At 35.1% G+C, this 20,923-nt stretch overlaps 1 protein-coding gene across 1 annotated transcript in view; it reads right to left on the reverse strand.

Moving 5' to 3' along the window:
- Nucleotides 1-20,923, reverse strand: part of LRP1B (LDL receptor related protein 1B) — a 756,289-nt gene that overhangs the window by 92,927 nt on the left and 642,439 nt on the right. The window contains exons 59-62 of the mRNA XM_087732714.1: nt 18,811-18,992; nt 16,405-16,604; nt 2,717-2,905; nt 1,753-1,901 (exon numbers count right to left, since the gene is read on the reverse strand). Of these exons, the coding sequence (XP_087588840.1) occupies nt 1,753-1,901; nt 2,717-2,905; nt 16,405-16,604; nt 18,811-18,992 (720 nt within the window). The remainder of the gene's footprint in view (nt 1-1,752; nt 1,902-2,716; nt 2,906-16,404; nt 16,605-18,810; nt 18,993-20,923) is intronic.

A 20,923-nucleotide genomic window follows, 5' to 3' on the forward strand; every position in this document is an offset into this window, starting at 1 on the left:
TAGGGGTCTGAGTCATACGGATGTGCCTGGAATGGCCTGAGTTTTGGCGTTCTAGAGTTTGATGCGTTTTGTACTAAATGATTTCTCATGTCAGATTAGGCATCAAAAGACAGCTGAAAGTCTGCAGATGTGCAAGACCAGCGTATCAGCCATCCAACTCCTTTTCATCAGAAACAGCTAACAGTGGGCGTGTTGTCAAGAGTGATTACATCATAGGAACAGATATAATTTTACAGCATCATCTGAAAATCTTACGTAGCAAAGTACATTTTTGCCACTGATCTCTGCATCTGATGCCATCAGATTGATGAATTATCAAACAGTAAACAGATTTCAAAATTGGAAGAAAATTACTAATAACCCATGTCAACTCGTAACTGTCTGTCTAAAGCAGCCGCCTCTGGTTAACCCTGCTCTCCCTCCTATGGAATCCACAAGTGATAAAATATTGCTCCTGGAGGATCCACAATGTGATGCTATCCTTCAATTCAGACTACCAATGAATTATTTTGAAAGGAAAAGAGCCATTCAATCAACTGTTAGCATATAAAGTCACTGTGGAATAAGCTTCCAGTGCCATTTAAAGAAAATTTAAAAAAAGAAAAAAGAAAAACAGTGCTTTTTTTTTAACCAAACAAATTTGAGAAGCTAGATATGGGGGGAAAAAAGACATAAGAAATTCCTCATTTTACAAATGTTTTACACTTTTTGTTCATCACTTAATGGGAAGTAATAAGCAGACAATTGAAACAGAAAAGATATGATGAACATAATAAAATCACATCAAACGCTACCTTAAGGGAACAGAGGAAGACAGTGGGAAGATTTCTTAAATAACATTACGTGAATGAAATTGTACATCATTTATTAAGATGACCAGCATTCCCTAAAAATTAAGAGTAAAACCCTTTCCTTAATGAGTACAGACAAAATGCATCATGATGTAGAACGTTGTAAGAGGTCATTAGCATACGTATAGTAAAAGTGGACTACTAGAAAAGCTGGACTACTAGGTAGATTTTAAAGGCCATATTGTACTATTACAGTCAAGCAATTAATTGTCAGGGTAGAACAGTCCAAAGGCTTTTATCAAAGTGGTTCTCTTATAAGAAATCAGTATGTTCTACTTAATCTACCTTATATTTTAAGAAAAAAAAAAAATCACCAAATATTTATTTCAAGTACTAGGGAATCTACCTCCCATAAAGAATTCCATGTTTTAATTGATGAAATTGTTAATTAATTGCATATTCTATCATTTCCGTTTCAACTACTGGATTGTTTTTAATGTAACCCTATCGTTTACCTATCTAGCTAAGTGGACTGAGCTTGTTTTCCTGTATTAATGTACAGTTTGTTCTTGCATGAATACTCCCAAATAATTGTTATATACACTTTGTGTTATTGTTATATACATTTTGTATTTTTATGTTTCATATTTTATACAAATGTTTTTTCAAAGCACTTTTTATGAGTTTAGTAGCTGTATTTGTTCCAGTGACTGGCAGAAACATCCACATTTGAAAGGGAACAAGTTCTGCATTCTCTGGAAAAAAGGCATTTGCAAGTCTATTTTCAACTAATAGCCTTGAAGATGAAATGCTTTAAATGCACCCATGAGTTACCTAGTCTTCAGCTCCTTTGACTGATGCTTCCACATTTCATGGGCAGCAGCACGCATTATTTAAAAGCAGGTGGAAACACAGTAAAACATAATCCCCGCTCCCCATTCCCCCATGCGTATGCACCTACCTGACTAGCAGTGCAGTTTGATAGGCATGTCTTGTTATCCGCAGCAAGGTAAAAGTTAGTGGGACAGGCACAAGTATACATCTTGTCAGGGGCTAGAAGGCATAAATGACTGCAACCACCATTGTTTAGTGTACACAGATGTTTAGACACTGTGGACAGAATAGGAAAAGAATATCAGAGCCTATTATTTCAGTATACTTCAGGGTATCTGCTTTATAGAGGAAGAAAAAAAATGTATTACACATACTCTTTTTACAATGGGACGTCTCAAATCAAAAACCCGTAAGAGGCAACCTTTTCCTTTTGCCTTTAAGCTATTCTCTGTTGTATGCAAAATTTAATTATTACTATGGATGTAGATTCAATACTGAAAGAATGAGAGGAAGAAAAAAGCACTAGGTTTTTTGTTTTTTTTTTTTTTATAATGAGACAAAAAATTAGCTTATCTAGGTCAAGTGCCAAATTGTATTCAGTTACAATTCAAACACAGGGACATTGGGAGATCAAACACAATCGTAACGCCTACATTCTCTGACATTCCCTCAGTCCAACAAGTTTCTAAGTAACACTATTCTTCTGTATTATTAACACTCTCTCACTTTTCAAATAATAAGGTTAAATGTTTTCATAACACACTGTTCCCATCATGATAACTGGTAACTTGGACTGTAATGCAACTTAACAGCTCTGTACTTCCAGTGAGTATCTCGGTTAATTTTTAAGCACCCAAATTGCTATCTCACCACCGAACAAGATATATCACATTTATTTAATACCAGATATACTTATAACATTAATCACAGATTTATGTTTAAAAATGCTAGTTTGAAAACGTCCACAATTTGAAATAAAACAGAAATAAAAATAAATCACTGCAGATAAATGAGCTTCCATTAACTCAGCAACTGGCTACTAAGTGAAACACATCAATGTGCTGTACAGAAAGCATAGACAGAAAAATTACCATCAGGCTGCCTGTAAGAATGATACACCTGGATGTCTGTTATGGTGTGCCATGAGTTAATCAGTGATAGTCTGTCTGATCCCGAGGTTTTGTGGGCACGGCTGAGTGATTTGGTTTTCCCGTCTGTCCAGTAGATGTAGTCTTCAAACAATGTTAGTGCAATCACCCCTGGAATATCTTGATTAGGGACTGTAAGAAGAGATGCTAAGATTAATGTTCACTCTTGGAAGACTGCCAGTTAAAATATTCCATACTGCATGGGTTGACAGATACAACTGCTATATAATGTCTTGAGAATAATTGTCATGACAATATGTCAAGCCTAGAGGGTTCTTTATTACCAGTTACGATAAAGATGGATGGGGTATGAGCTCTGCTTGCTTAGAATTAGTTGGGCCAATCAGTGCTAAGGAAATGAAAGAATTTCAGTTAACAAAAATCACCTCCAGATTCTAAACCAATGACATGTTAAGATTTATAGTAGTACATAACATAAATATAACTTAACCTACTCTTTACAGCAGGCCAATATTCATTTGCTGTTTTAGGGGAAAAGAAGTTATTAGGAAACATCCAAAACGTAAGGTATACATCTCCAGATGCACTGTGTTTAGCAGCCTTTAAGAAAACTAAGTATTTTATTTCAGCAAAATATACTGACAAGAGAGACGAGAGGAAAAAAAGTTTTGCAATAAATAAACACAGTAGTAAGAGGGCTTATTGCTTATTCCTAGCATAAACAACCATATAATTTAAAAAAATTAAGTGATGATAATACCCCATTGTTACAATATCACAAAATTATGAGCCAACATTGTTTTAAAAAGGATGGAAGGACAAAAGGGAGAAAAAGCTTTGGACCGTTCTTTACCCTAGTGTATACTCTTTAATCTTGAACTATTTGTTCTTGGTAAACATAAACTGAACTCTACTTTTTTTTTTCTTTTAATGTATATAGCTGCAATCACAAATGTCACAGGAGAATACCTAAACACAATGGCCAATTTGTAAATGATAATCTTTTGTCACTGAATCACTCTAATTACTCATAGAGCAGAAAAGGCAGATCAGAGCAGCTGAGCCTGACATTTTTAACCCATGTGTCCTCAACACCCTTACCTTGTTTTCTTAGATGAAAATAGCTTCATCTTTTTACCTGGAATGTGCTGAAATAGAGTTGGCAAATCTCAAATTCCAGTTGGAATATTTCATAGTTCACTGACAACTGATGACTGACACCGAGTATATGGAATGACAACGTAGCAAATTCAATTTTGTATACAACAGTCTTGCTGATAGTGAACTCCAGTGTAGGGTATGTTGCCTTCTGGTCAAGGAAACCTTGCTTCTTAGACCTGAAATTATTTTCCCTTCTTGTATGTTTACATATACCATAGCCATCATACTGAAATAACAGTATGATATTCTTTTAAAGAGCTTCATAACATTTCTAAGAAATTGGTCAAAATGCAAAGAAATCTTAATTTTGGCACTTATTACATAGGCAACTTTGGCATGGCTCCTTACATACTATAGTACCCTCGAGGAAAAGCTCTTATAATTTCCCTTATTTGTAGAATCACATTGTGAAAAGGGGCTCTACCAACTAGAAGTGAATCACTCCCCAGGGCGATTGTTGCTATCCTGTTCCTTTGAGTGAGGAAGAGAAGAATTCTTGAAGTACCATTACTTTTAGTTTTGCTGCCAAACTAACAAATCAATTACAATGAAACAAGAACACAGACACTATAAGCACAGGTATTTCCATTATATTGATTCTTTTTCCTCTTTCCTCTTTTTCCCTATTTTCTCACCACCGGATTCATCAGAATAAATTGCAAGAAAAACCTCCCAGACTCAAGAAAACACCCAAAGGCTAGCACATGGGTTTTCTGTCTGCTGGAACACCTATATGCATTATCACCTAACTAGATCAACTACTTGCATGTTAATTTTATCCCCACTCTGCTCTAGAGTGAACTAAGTAATTCCCTTGGTGGGGAAAATAAGCTGTAGACTAGACGGGTACCCAGCTTCACCCTACATGTAGTACGGAGTGTGGGGATCTCCAGTACTGCAAACAGCGAAACGAACTCTGCACCTACTGACAACTGAGCCTAAGCAATCAAATCCCAGTCATTACCTGAATTTTTATGTTCTTTTGCTTAGCATGGGTGATTTTTCTTGAACCTTCTTGAGAGATTCCTCTGCATAAATCTTTGATAATGATGAATTCAACTTAATACTGTTCCAGAAAAGGCATGTATCTCTAATTTTAATTTTAAAAAGTGAATGATCTTTAAAATGCTTTAGCATTATTATTACTCGGGAATACTAATTATCATATCACATGCTTACTACCAAATTACTGCAATTAATTAAGGAAACATAGAATTTACACATTCATGTCATTTAGAAAAAAAGAAATTATAATTCTGAACTATTTCAGAATTATTAGTTCATCAAAACCTGTGTACATGCATGCTCTGTAAAAGCAACACCTTTTGGTTTGAATCACTAGCCAATATTTCAGCAGATCCCTGAAAAACTGGACTCTCTCCGACTTCCTCTGTTGCCACTCTCCCCAGTTAGTTACGTCATTGAATTTAAGTCATTCGGTTGCTTTATTGTGCTGTTATATTTACCATGGCATTTTGAGTACATCTGGGCACAATCCATTGTGCTATCTTCATATATGGAGACTTAGGTATATTAAACTCAGCACTTTTTATTTTACGTAGATGACAAACATTTGCTATTGAAAGTTTTCTTGTAACTTATAAGTCACATGATTGTGCCACAGTATAAAAATTAAAAGACAAGCAGGAATTTTAGGTACATCTGCAAAACTGCAGAACATTCCCCACTGATCTTAAAGGGCAGTTTCTAATGAGAAACACAAACCAGGCTGACAGAAGAAGCAGGAAGGAACAGCAGAAAGAGAAACTGCTACTCTGAGTGAAACCCTGAAGCCATCCATAAAGCTATTAATTTTATTTTTGCTTGAGTTCTGGAAAAATATTTGTTCATATAAATTATGACCTGTGCTGCTACTTTAGACATCAAATTAAAGATGTCAAAGGTACCACTCCAGTCTTTGTAAATAAAACAAATGTGCTTTTTTCTTTGTGTTTTCTCTTATTCTTATCACAGTTAAGATTAAAATCAGAATAAATAGGCATGTAAAAGCCTTAATGCACATGAAGAGGATTTACATAGGAAAATTATTTTGATTTCATTGCCTTCATTATTCCCCACCAATGAAAAATACGTCTAGCAGTCATTCTCTTCTTGGCCATCCAGAAATTACAAGTAAACACCACATCCTTAGAATAGATGCATAAGCAAATGTTTACTTTTGTTTCTGTGTATGTTTGTGGTTGCCATACAATTCATCCTAGCTTCCATGGATTATGCATACATCAGAATCCAGATGAAACTTTATATTCATGAACTAAAGAAGATTCAGGAGAGTAACACATACTGTCTGAATTGTCTCATCACACCTTATTAATAGGGAAGCTAAGTTAAATGTGTGGTATAAAATGTCAAATACTACAGTTAGAGCACTGCATTTCAGAAAACTGTTCATTGACTCAAGTACATTTTTCTTTGCTTTTTTTTTAAAGCCAATTCTGTAAGCACCAGGTTTAAAAGCTTGAATCTTCCAATTATCTTAAAAACAAACCCACAATATCAAACACAATGTAACAAATATTATACTCTCTTTTTTATGCTCTTTAAAAGAAGTATGACAGAGATATCTGTTTCTAAAAACTGGGTTTTCCATTATTACCACATATCGGTCAAAAGTTGAAACTGTCAACGGTTTAAACACTTGCAGATCAGGGTTGTATTTTGTTCTGCCATTATTTCTTATTTCTGAGTAGCGTTACAAGTTTAATGGGCTTCTGCGTTAAAGTCAACTTTTCCCTAAGTAATGTTCAACACAAACTTGATCAAAATTCTTTCAGAAGCTTGCGCCGTTTATAGCTGTAAAAGCTATATGCACTCTGTTGTGACTATGCAATTTAGAGAAAGTTATTAATAAAAAAAATTGATCAAGGAAGCAATGAATGGACTGTATTAAAATAGTAAAAAAAAAGTAAATAAAAATCTGTGTAAAGTCAAACAGACAGAAAATAAGTATAGTATCACTGGATACAAATATTTCTTATAAAAATACTAAGCTGACCACAAAAATATAAAAATTCTTATAAAATAAGAATTAATAATAATTAAATAATATAAAAACTCTTATAAAAATTCTTCTAAGCTGACCATAAAACTCAATGTATTTTCTTGCATTTGATACAGCTGTAAAGACCAAGAGAAGTTTCTGAAAACAGGCATTCAATGGCAGCTAATTCTGATTTACTTTACTGTTTAAGGAACAGTTCTATCATAGCTGAATACTATTTTTCTTTACCTTAACTTTAGTATATTATAAACAATGTAACATGAGAACTCTTGACATGTAATAGGTTATAAAATCTACAGTTCACATCAACTGTGAATGACCACAAATGAACACAAAACTGAGGGCATTTTAACATCCTGTTTTCTGATGGAACAGTAAAATAGTCTCTCATGCTCTTTATTCTTTGCCTTTGAGGACATCAGTGTTTCGAGCTTTCCAAAATTTCAGGCAGTGACAGCTATTGATTTATCATAAATGTATGTAGTAGAAGAAACATCCATTTTCTTACTTCAGTCTTCCCTTTAACTTCAAGAGAACCTTAGCTGCATTACTGATCTACCTCTTCATAAATGACATACATTAGTTATATGTTGTAATACTAATTACTAACCTCACAGCAGGCATTACAGTGTGAATCACGGTTTTAAACAGGAAAGCAAGACTAATTGCTCTCCTTTCTTTGGCAAGCACTGTGAAAATGGACTACTTCATGCAAATATAAAGTAAAGCCAGGTTAGTCACAACTCATAAGTACCTCTGCTTTCCCTGCATCACTTATTTGAAAACATTTAATCAAGATGTCTACTTGACAATCCATTAGTAAGAAAGTAATATGTTCTGTTAAACACAAAAATTACATTACACCAACATAAGGGTCAGATCTCTACCGGCAAATTCATGGAGGATTTAAATAGTCACGTTTTAACACAGAGTCATGAGAATGGCACGCAATATTAATTATTTTCTAGAATTGCCTATGTATTCAATAGGTTTTTTTTCTTCTTTTAAGGTTTCTCATAACAATGTCACCCTATGGCCTCTATGAAAGCTTCCAAAATTGGGTTCGGTAAGCTGAAGCCCAATCCATATCTCAAGTCACACAGAAAAATAACTAATAAAACACCTGCAGACCAATAATCCACTGGATACAGCTCTAGCAGTCCGTAAGTATTTTACTAGACCAGTACTTACTACACGTGCTTTTTCCCCCTCATTGTTAGAGCATCAAATCCTTAAATAATCCCTTGTAACTCACGCATAATACTTTTCTTTTCTCTCAGATGAAGAAATCTCAACAAGTATAAGAGAAGTGCAGTTCAATCAGAAAAGGGATAACTGCCCAGCAGCCATAGGACTCAGACTCCATCATCATGGACAGGCACACTGGACAGCTGCTATGGTGTAAGGGAAGAGGCGAAAAGTGCCTTTAGCCCCTTTCATAAACCCTTGCCTGAACAGTATTACTCACTGAGTCCCAAATAGTTATTTCAGTGACTCAAGTTTCTTACAGCCTACGATACAGTACATCTCAGAACATATATGCCAGTTTTCATATACTGCAACATACACTATGTATCATATATGAGTAAAAAATGCTTTACTTTGTGCCAGCAACAGAATCTTATTAATTCAAACTGATACTTTCTTTGATTTTCAAGACCCTGCTCTTCTTATTTGTGTAATAAAATGCATTATGGGGGCATATTCAACAACTTACTCAACAATTATGAGGGACAAAAACATGGAACATTTTATCTGAGGAAATGTAATTTCTGAGGAAAAACTGCACCTGAAATTTGCTTTTGTGATTCCTTTTCCTACCACAGCCTCCTACCAGAGGTGGGCAAGTCCCTTGCAATCCCTCCTTTTCCAACAGGCCTTCTATACTGCCACCTCTAGTTCTCTAGTGGGGTTTCATTTTATACAAAAGTAATGGATTCTCTTACACTGAATGCTAATCCAAAACAGTGCTTGACCAAACAACAAGAAGATGAGAAATGTGGTAAGAAAGAGAAGGCAGAAAAGAGAAGGAATGCACAGGCCTATCAGAAAGCTGCAGAAAATAGGAGGAAGAAATACAGGTGCATAGTGAAAGGGAAAAAAGGGGAGGCTTGCAACAGATCAGAAGCAGTGGAAAATAAAAATTGTAAGATACTTGAACACAAATGAAAATGACAATAGATCACATACTAAAGGGAGATAAAGTGCTGCTGGAACTTAAGGGAAGAAGAGCGACATAACTCCGTAAGAGGGAACACAATTACGTAGACATATGAGATGCATGCACAGACTTAAAATGTACATCTCTCTCCTGCATTTTGTACTAATTTTGATCCAAGAATATAAATTCATATGCTGTAAGACATATCTGTGATAAAAATGTCTACTTGTCTCGTGTGAACTCTGTTTCCCTTATATTCTTTGAGTACCTCTACTTAAGCATCAGAAAACGTTTATTTGATTTCAGAGCTGAAAATCATGCCATCTAGGATTTCTTAATCACAAAATATGCTTATTGAAGAAGCCGTACAGAAGAAGTGAAGCCCAGTCTCATTGTCAGCTGGTATGCGCCAAGAAAAAGTGTCCTTAAAAAGGACAAATGCTGACTTCTTCTAACCAACAACCACAAAAATATCTGTACTCTATCATGTCCACCAAGGTTAGTTTTTCTTTGGCATTTGGCTCCTGTTCAAACTGAAGCTGGCTGATCACTTCCAAGCTAGAAAGAGATCTGTCCCTTTCCTTTCCAAAAAGAAGGGAGTGAAACCTTGCCATGCCATTGTGCAAAGTCTACAAGAGGAGAAGGGGTAAAAGATTCCTGCCATGCTCCTCCCCTAAATGCACCCAGATAGAGTTCCAGTGGTGGCAAGTAATTGCTAAAAGTAATTGTTGTTAAGCAACATTTTAAATGACCTTCTTCCCCCACCATGGCATTAGAGCAGTTTTTGTTTAAGAATTTTGGCACCCAAAGACAGAAGATTTACATTGATGATAAAACCTTAAAAAACAGGCTACATTATTTTGCATGCCACTCTCTGAAACTCTTAATTTCCTGAACGGCAATAAAATAAAAAGCCTACTGACATCTTGACCCAAATGGAACCAGTGATAAACTCGCAGGAAGAATTAAGAATCTTCCAAACACAAATTGCATCAAGGAAGAACAACACTTAGTAAGAAAATAGCTATTATACCTACAAAAACAAACAAACTTGGAAACTGCTGATCCTCTCTTGTGCAGAAATTACTGGTCCATACATCCTCTTTTTCATTTGAACTCTCCTGTAACCATTTTTTGTCTCATTTTACATTCAACTTGTAACCCCTTCGAGACACAGTCAATACTTTTTTGTGTCTGCATAGAACTTACTCATTGTTCATAGACTATATACATTAATTCCACTAATTGAAGCCATCTTTCACAGACAAAATATACATATGAATACACTTTTAGGATATTACTGATATCTTTAATAACAACATGTGCCTGCATACATATTTCTTTCTGCAAATGCAATATATACATCACACATCCATACTGGGTAAGTATGGAAGATACAAGTCCTAGCATTAAGTGGTACGATATTTTGCCAGTGAAAAAATATAATTGAAATATTCAAAACTGATAATATCTCAGTATGATAAACTCACACAAAAATTGTTATACCTCCCAAAGCTACTATCACCAAAGTAGCAGGAAATTTGGAGTTAAAATTAAATCTAAACATCTTAAGGCACAAATGTATCTGTGGTATTAAAGCTGACAGTTACATATGACTTATAATGATACCATGAGCAGATATGAATAAATTTTCCAAAATCTGCCTATAAAATCAGTTGATCAAATCTAGGACTGAAAGATTTTATTGTCCCACTTTAAAATCTTTTATTGCCTTTTTAATTTCACTGCGAGTAGTTGTTTATATGTGTTACCCCGTAGTAGTACAGAGTAGCATGCTGTCACAGCAGTGATTAAGTTATTCTCAAATACATACAAGTCACTATTCGAGTAGAATTACCCAGTGTGCTAATGAGTTTCAAATATTCTTCAATTCATTTTCAAATTTATAGAGACCAGTTACGTGCCCACCAGCCCCTACACCTTAGACCTGTGTCTTGCCACTGGTTTCAATGTTCATCTGCACTCTGCCCCCCAGGCTATTCCTTCCTTCAGCTTTGCCTCTCCACGCTCCTGTGCGGATTATCTCCTGCCGTCATCCAGCTATGAGTACACAAACTGCTAAGCCCCTTTGCTTTATCTCATTTATCTTCTACCGCAACTGCAGGAGCAGTTCAACACACTGCAACTTTCTTCAACAAAAATGGGAGGCTGCCTCTTGCCTCACATTTTTGATTGCTTTGATATGAACAGGGGGAGACACTGTGACACAAGAAAACCTGTATTTTATGATGTTCTCTATTTTGGTTGCTTTCTGACAGGAACAACTGCATGGAAAGTAATGCCCATCCCTTAAAAATTGTGATGGAGCAGGTCCAGCTCATATGGAAACTTCATAGACTTTACCAGTGAATGTCACCAAGTTTTTAATGATCATATAGAAAAATTATAATCTAATCTAATCAAATTTGGACATACTATCACAGGAACATGGAAGATACAGAAACCAACCTGTTGGCAATCTTCATAAACTGGGCTCCATAAACTGGAGACTGTGGAACCTATAGTAATGTAACTGTGTGAACTGCCTTTATTATAGGTGGATCTGTGTATTTTTCCTGAATATTATCCTTTAAAAGAGATAGAATACAATAAAATAAAATAATCGGATTTAGGAAGACATATGAATTGGAGAATTTTATCTGAACAATTATGAAAACTGAATCCAGAATGTAATAGTGGAGGTGAAGCAATTGTCAGTTTGTGCTATCAGATGTGGCTATAATGAGTAATTCTACAGACTCCTCAAAAGTTGGGAAAAAAATGTTGCAGTATCAGGACTACTGTTTATTTCTCATCTGCTGTGAGAAATACTCTTTTTAGACTTCTCTAATTTTTGAGCTATGAAAACTGCAGTATAAATCTGGAAGGAATTGGTTTCTGTAATCTCTTGGATTACTTTCACATTAGGACAATTTCATAAATACCTGGATTTACTCTTTTATAAAACTCTGGTGGCAGAATTCAGAATTAGACACAAATACTCACTTTCTACCTACAAAGCCCTTACAACTAGCAATTTTTGAAATCACAAGTGCTAAAAATGAAAAAAGGTTATAATCTCCAAATACCTTTATACTTGACACTTTAAAAGTTGTATATATGTACTACACCAATTCTGAAGTTTGTAAACACTTGGGCAGAAAATGTTTTTTCAAATTGAGATACTAGAGGAAAGTTTCTCTCTGTTAACTATATTACAGCTAAAGAAGTTAGTTACGAATACTCAATTCATTTAAGGTTCAACACTTTCTCATTGCTTAATTTTCATGCCCCTGTAAGATGAAGCAACGCAGCGCTCAACTTTTGTTTTTACAGTACAAAATATCAAAGAACTCGACACAGTTAAGGACTAATCTCAGCTCAGAGAAGCTTCTGTACTTCCTAAACTGGACTATCAGATTCCACTTTTATAGTTTCATTATACTGAAATTCTCATCTTCAAAGAGTGAAATGGGAAAATGGTAGGCACCTCTGGGTTTTAAGAGCTCTGAAGGATAGGAAAACCTGCATGAGGCAATCAGATACCTAGGGAACTGCGAAACTTGCATCTCCTCTGGGCAGTGGGAACCAAAAGCAGCCTTTAAGTCTGACAAATTCTTCAAATACTTTTTTTTTTTTTTTTTAAATGCTCACAGAAGTAAACCAGCTTAGTGCTTAGCCAGATTAGTGCTTCAATGCTTGCTTTATCATTTACTGTGCATAACATTTTTGAATGCTGCAGTGCTAAATTGGCTAAGCTCTGAAGACAGTTTACATAATCAAGCATTAAACTTCAAATAGATAAGCAAGGTCATTGCTGCCCCTAGCGCCAAGAATTGCTCCCAAGTACTGTAAGATTTCTGGCCTAGTTAGCAAGTTTTCAAAGTTCTTACTAGGACTCTCTTGATAATTATAAAAGCCCATTTCTCTATTGAAATGCAGAGGAACTTTACAAGAGAAAAGCAGCAGATGTTCTCTTTTCCTGGAAAATCTTTAAGATTCATAAGAAAGAAAGAAAAAAATACTTGTTGCAAAAAGTGTTAACACTAAATACATGTAAACGCCCATTGCATGGAATAAACACTCCTTGGTTTAACATACAGCATGTCAATAATTACCCTAAGATTGTTCTGTTTGTCCTCATGAAGTATCTAGTGCAGAGCACAGAACACTGCAGTCTATCTCATACCATACTATCTCTTTATGATAGAAGATCCACCCATTCTGAGAAGATACTTATTTGCTGGGTCTTGTGAAATCTCTGTGGCATTTTCTGATACATTTTGTAACAGGTAATTTAAGATCCAAAAAACATATTCTCAGAAAAAACTCACAGCCAACTAGTCTTATCCTCAAAGGTCACAGAAACAGGCGAACAAATACTTAACTTACGATAACTAGCGCTTCAGATTGCATCACTCACATGATTCCCATTCGGACTTTTTTCTCTGCTCCCTGAGTATGTATTTTATGGCCATCATATCTGTGCCTTTATCCTCCTCCATTTGAAAACACAAGGGATAGTATAAACTCAACCATTCTTTAGGTAACTTTGACAGTACAAAGTGTCTCAAAATGACAAAGGAAAATGGACCATGAAATCCACGTGAACAATTCGTCAAGAAACACAGTTATCACAAGATATGAAACTGATCTTTCTCATTTAAGTGCTTATCAACATGGATTACAATTTCTTATATCAGAAAGCTAGAAGGGATCACAGCTTCACCTCCTCTAAACCCCAACCACTAAACTTCCCCAAGTTTCCTTTATTAAGACAATTAATTTGCAATGGTTAAACTTTATCTTCCAGAAATATTTCTAGTCTTGTGTTAAAACATGAAGACATGCAAAATTCATTTGGTAGTTTGTTTCAGGAGAAGCAGGAAGGCAGGGAAAAGATTCTGCCAAACTGATCAAGTCTTCAAGGCCACCTTGGACGGGGCCCTGAGCAATCTGGTCTAGTGGGTGACATCCCTGCCCATGGCAGGGGGACTGGAGTTAGATGATCTTTAAGGTCCCTTCCAGCCCGAGCCATTCTATGATTCTATGATCATAATGTAGATGATTTTCAAAATTCTCAAAGCACCCTTTGGAGCACCTACAGGCATGTTTGATCCATTTCAGACATCAAGAGTTCTATCACTCTTTGTTAAATCGACAGAAACTTTTCTACAACTTAATTCTGGTTTGATAATCACATTTTGAGTGAAGCTCCTGACAACAGAAATGGACAAACAGCATTAGCTAAGCAGACAATCTTCCTCCCACATAATTTAAATAACTCAGGATTTTTCTCCCAAAGCAAAAGTTTCTTATTGCTTGAATGTTTTATATATCATCTGTACTTTCAAAAGTAGTATGATACCAGGTTTACACAAAGTCACTGTCACTTATGGAGCTTGCCTCAGATATTTAACTGGTACCAAATTTTCATAAATTTTCATTCACAAATGGAAATGGTAAAACTGTCAGGCACAAAAGCCTACAGAATGTCCAGTAATAGTTGACTTCTAACACTTTCACTGTGATACCTAGAGGGTCAGACATACTCCTTAAGCAGTCATGAACGCATTCAGCTGTCTAAAACCAGCAGTAGTGGTGCTCTGTTAACAAGACAGAGAATTTGTTTTATGAAACACTGCTCTCCACTGGTAGCAGCTATGGCTTCCTTCTTCTCTAGGTTCACATATCCTCAGGGGAAGACATCAGCTCCGTGAATACAAAAACAGTTGAAGATGATTTTACCCACTCGGGCAGAGAAATCCACAGGCTGGAGACTGAGGCAATGGACACCAAAGACAGCATGACTGGAATTTTGCAGATATCTTCTGAAATTTAGTGATAGGAGGACATTTTCTGAGAAAGAAAAATTCTGAAACTTTCAGGTTGAAAGAGAAAATTGAGAAAGGTTTGACCACTGCAGTCAGGTTAGGGCTAAGAGAGACACATTGGCTATTGTTTACTTCTTTGAAAGATCCAGAAATAAGAGTTAGAGGATAATTGTATGAGAACAAAATAGCAGGATCGCAGCACAGGGAATAACATCAAGAAGAGTATGGAGCTTTGCTTCATCTGTCAGAACAGCAGGAACAGCTTCATCTGTCAGCAGGAACCCAGCTGGCACTGGGGGCTATGTCTGGGCAAGTACTGCTGAGGTGAGCAGGTTACGACCGTCCTGTGTTCATTACAAAAACCATGGACGTTAATACTGAGATTAACGGGAACGTTTAAAGCTCTCATAGCTATTGCTGTAGTGTCTCCAATCTACCATCTCAAATAACTGTCATTGAATTGTTCATTATCTATTTATAACTTACTATTCACAAATACAAGGGCTAGAAAACTTTTGTTTGTTTGTTTTATTTCACAGCGAAGCTTCAATCTGAAAAGAAAATAGTTATTTCATGAACTCTGGTTTGGAGAAAACCTGGAGGCACCCAGTATGAGATAAAAAGCCTAAAAAAGCCCAAAGGCATGAAGTTTTACCAGGATAGGAGCAGTTCCGTGGTTTGAGTAAAGCTTGTAGAAGGGAGCTCAAGTAACAGTTTCATCTCAAAAAAAAAAAAAAGCCACCACCAACCCAGCACACTGATACTATTTAATATATTTGAATTAAAGAGAAAGATCTTTAATTATAACATTTGGAATTTGAGAACTATTCATCATAGTGTAAAACTTTTTTTTTTTAAACACTTTATAGATAAAAGATACTAGCTTTTTAATTATCTGTCAGGTGAGAAGCAGAACACAGGGATAAAGATTGCTTCATTATATAAGTATTTCAAAAGTTATTATCTTACTCATCTACCAGGAAAGCCCCAAATTACATCTGCAATACTGGTCTCCTTACTGACTCATGCTGAGCAGACTAATGGGCATTTCCAGGCTTTCTCAGGCTGGAGGAAAGGCTGCTTTTAGCCACATTCTGACACATGGCACACGTGACATATCCCCTCCACTTTTAACAGCCAAGTTACGCTGGCTTTGTAACTTGGTTGAGAACATGTGTTGTGAATATACACTAGAGTACAGAACTGACAGGGCAGCCTCTGATTGCTGAGTTTGTTCCTAAAGTTTCTGTTTTCATTTGACATTTTTTCCATGGACATGTATTACTGCATGTTTAAAAACTATTCATATTCATAACAGAGAAGGAATATGAAAAGCAACTTTTAAAATATTGATTAAAAGGAAAAAAGGTATCAATAAAGGTTGCAAAGATGTTGTAAAGTACAGTTTTTACATAATTATACATAACATGCAAAACATCTTCGATTTTAAAATTACCAAAAATTTTAAAAAAAAAAAAAGCTGTTGACCAACCTTTATGTCTATGAGATCCATCCATGTCAGAAAACTCAATATGATTTTCATCAGCCCAATAGAGTCTATGGTTGACATAATCTATTGTAAGAGCCATAGGTCTAGATATCTGTGTTTCTATGACAACTGTTTGACTGGAGCCATCCATACCAACACGGCCAATGTGAGGATACTCACAGCAATCAATCCAGTACAAGTATCTATAAAACAAAATACAACAGCTACTTCGTTTAGAGATACAAAAATAATAACAATAAATAATTAATTTATTTAGTTGGCCACAAGAATAAACCAGTAATTATTCTACAATGTTTCCATTTTCCAGATAGATTTCTGGATTTTTCTAGACCTTTCTGTAAATGAGTGTGCTAAACGTAAAGGGTTTGAATAGCAGAGTCCTCATGTTAGCTGTGATTTCATCAAATTCATTATGGACTAGTAAAAAGTGCATTTAAATTGCTTAGTCTTGATACATTAGAATTTGAAGTACTGCCCAGTACTGCATGAAGTACTGCATCACTGCTGAACTGATGACAAATATTATATTACGGTTACTTTTTTTAACACATATTACAAAACTTTGTTTTGTTGTCAACAGTAGTATGATGCAAATTATATTACTTCAAGTGCTAGTTCCAAAACATTAGAACATTTTCTCACCTAAAGGGCTTAAAAATGGGTAAAGCACTAAGGAAGACTGTTGGAAACCTGAGTAGCAATTTTCTCTTTAATATGCTATTTAGCCACAACACAGAGCATGTTGTTTTTTTTTTTTTTAAATAAAATAAAAAAAGAAAAAAAAAAGAAAAAGTCCTATTATTTGGTACATGGATGCATGTTGCTACTGCTGTATGCCATTACTTAGAACCTCAGGGTAGATCTTTCCAGCTGGGAAGCTGCTATGCTTCTACTCTACAGGTTTTGGACAGGGTCTCAAAAGCCCAGATTCAGCTCATATTCTTAACAGCCACCTGGAATACTATTTGTGTGCAGGAGAAAATGGTGGCCCTAAGAACAGCTACAGGTATCCTATGAAACACAGGTGCAATATGTTGGCACTGAGCCTGCTCCACAAAAGCAGTAGAGAAAGGGAACTTTCTTCACTGACTCCAACAGAAAACTTTTTCTTTGGAAACATACCATTACTATTGTATGGCATCAGCAATATAGTTGATTTAGCATTTCTCATTTGTGAGAAAATAAAATAAGATACAATTAATACTATCTCAAACATTAACTCAGAATTTGAAATGCAAACACAGCTTTTATTTCCAGCAGCTTTTCATATTAAAACAAATGAACAAACAAACAAATATATTTATTAAAAAAAAAAAAAAAAAAAAGAGCTTGGCCTCAGAAAGCTAAGTCTGTATACATACTGTGCACTGAGCAGGAGCACAATAAGTTTATTATGCCTGTGTATATCTAAACCTTCCTGGAAGACTGGGACTCTCTGTACAAACTTTGTAGAGTTGATTTTTGCATACACAGGGAACATATCCTGGATGTCCAGGCAACCAGAGAGAGATACCATGTATTGGTATCTTGAATATATTTAACAAATGTCTACATCCTCCCTGCCAAATTTTACAGGAAGAAAGAGTACAGTTATAAGAAAATTCAATGCTAGTTCTAAGAACTGGTAGAAAATGGCTTTTCTCTTAAAAACAGTAAAGTAGATAGGTTACATTTCATAGCTAGGAAAAACACTGCTTTTCTTAGTTTAGATAGAGTCCAGGCCAACTCAACAATTTTCTCCTGTCACTGACGTTTGAGATGATTACTTGAGCCTTAGGATTTAGAGATGGAAAAGAATCATTAATTTGCCATGATACTACAAGAGTGTTATAAGACACTACAATAGCTTTATTCATCTTCTATCTTCAAATTACGCAGGATTAAACATTTCCACTCTTCGATTAACATGCAAAAACTATCAGAAAAAAGTCTTCAAATATGTGGTAGTTGAAGGGCCTAAATTATTTTGGAAACTAGTAAACACAGAAAAGAGTGCTAACAAGACAGTTCGGTGAATAAATGAAATAAAACATAAGAATTGTCTTCCATGTAATATGAACTTTTTGTTATTTAGTAACACACTTCTTAAAAAAAGAGAGGGTTATTTTTTGAAATATCTGCTTTCCTCTTACCAAAAGAAAACGTTTACAGAGTAGTAAATATAACAAAACATGGTTTAGTACCTTCATTCATCTTTCTAGTATACCAATTTTATATGTAATGATGATATAGTAAGCAATGGTAATGCATTTTAGACTACTGATATCCAGTGTAGCTGAAAGCTAGATAAAAAACTAATTAGTATTTCCTATTTCCTGTTTTTATAAAAAATATTTAAATATATAATTAGGATTAAATATTAATTACTGCAAAATGGCTGCTTCATACCCAGCTTGAGGATCTAAGGACAGATCTCTAGGAAACTTCACTCTCTTGCTCACAAGGACGGTAGGGTATAAGCCATTGAGTTTAGACACCTCAATAATTCTCTTTTCAGTGTCAGACCAATAGAGATTCTTGCCAATCCAGTCGACAGCCAGTGCATTGGGAACAGCTGTATTGTGGACTACCTAGAAAAGCAAAAATTACAAAAATTATTCATCTAAATACTGGGAAAAGGAAGAACAATTCAAGAGTTAATAATACCAGAATACTGAGAGGTTGGATATATGCTACAGTGACACACAACATGCGAAAAATAGCTATTATTCCCTGTTAAACAATGACACTTCTGAAGTAATGACACTTCTTAAGTAACTAAGACAATGTGACGCTTTCCTTACAGTAAGACAGAATGGAGAATACCATGATGTAGTAAATATCAAATTTCCAACTTCCCTGCATTATGCACTAAATTTTAAGAATTTTGTATCTTTCATTTTTTCATCTTAAGTTCCTAGTTTTCCTTTTGTCTTAATTTAAAAAAAAACAAAACAAAACAAAACTTTTTTTCCCTTTACTTTCTATTTATTTTTCACAGAACAGAAGGATGAGGTTTCTTTCCCCATAGTGTGCCCTCAAACATGTTTGCTTATTAGCTCACCAGTTCTCTCACCAGTCTACATCAGCATATATTTCATTTTAATATCACAGTGGTGCCATATATCATCATGACAGATAGACCATAAGGGCACTCAACTCAGGCAAACAGAAAAAGATTACCTAGTTGGAAAGTAAATACTGTGCTTTTATTTCCATTTTTATTCATATGGCAGAAGAAAGAAGAACTTTCTAAGAATTACTTAAATTTCAAAAGGACTACATTATTAAGGAATAAACTTAGAGACTGAAGCAATTTAGTGACCTACTGGAAAGCCTATACTCTACTGACAGGGATGTGTTATTCTCAAGGTTTTTGATGACTTGAATAATTCTGAGACTTGAATAAATGCCTCTAGATATACATGATTAGAAATCTCATCATGATTATATGACTTAATCTTGCTTGGCTGGGAGTACTTCATGTTAAGTGATATTCATGTTAAGTAATATTCCCAATCATCAGAGTCCAACTTTTTCTAGGCTTAAAAATTCTATTCCTGATAAGGTCTATTCTGACCTATTCTATTCCTGATTACATCCTGATTACGTCTGTGCAACTAGAACTTAAGGAAAAAAAAAATAAGAGAGCACAATACTTGAAAATAATTGAGATTTCTTAAGTACTAATAATGGGTTTATTACTGTAGCGTACATTCTGATTTATCATCACGTTCACCACTAAAAGCATATGCAATAGAGTATAAACTTTACACATAAACATGATTATGTATAACTGTGTTATTTTTAATTTTATTTACCATTTGAAGATAGTGAAAAGCCTTCAAGATAAGAAAGGACACTGAGAGATACTTTAAACCAATTTTATAGTCATGAATACGTAAAAGCATCCTTTCAGATTATTACGTTATTTATCACCTTATAAAAATATTTTTAAAATTAAATCCAGGCATGCATCAATTTTTTAATATGAACAAAACACTTTATTTTCTAATACCTTGGCACTACCAGCTTCACTATTTTATAAATGTCTAATTGCAGCAACTACTGCACTGTAACATGGGACATTTCACGTAGAAAGGCATAGCTCTGCAAACTTAGATAGTGGTTTAGCTACACTACCTACAAACATCAACCAAAGTAATTAGCCTCTCTCTTCTGATGACTTTTCCTTTGGAGGGTCACTTTAAGCTTATTCCAGTCACTGAGATCACCAGCATGACATTCAACGTACACAATCCAGCTCACCACAGCGTTTTCCAGTAACGGATTTCATTTGGATCTACAATACTATACACAAAACACTGTGTTAATGTTTGAACACCTTTATGTGAAAAAGTTGTTGCTTCAATTGTATAAATATCTCCTCCATGATCAGATGCAGAATAAAAATGAGATGCCATCGGGTTTCCCAGACCAAGAAAGCTAGAGTTGGTATGCTGACAAGATCTTCTAAAAGGGAAATCCTAGGTAACATATCAAATAGTATCATTTACACTAA

The sequence above is a fragment of the Nipponia nippon genome, unplaced genomic scaffold (genome assembly GCF_047370975.1).
Source record: "Nipponia nippon isolate SJK-2023a ecotype South Korea unplaced genomic scaffold, ASM4737097v1 scaffold_5, whole genome shotgun sequence".
In the NCBI taxonomy this organism is placed as follows: Eukaryota; Metazoa; Chordata; class Aves; order Pelecaniformes; family Threskiornithidae; genus Nipponia; species Nipponia nippon.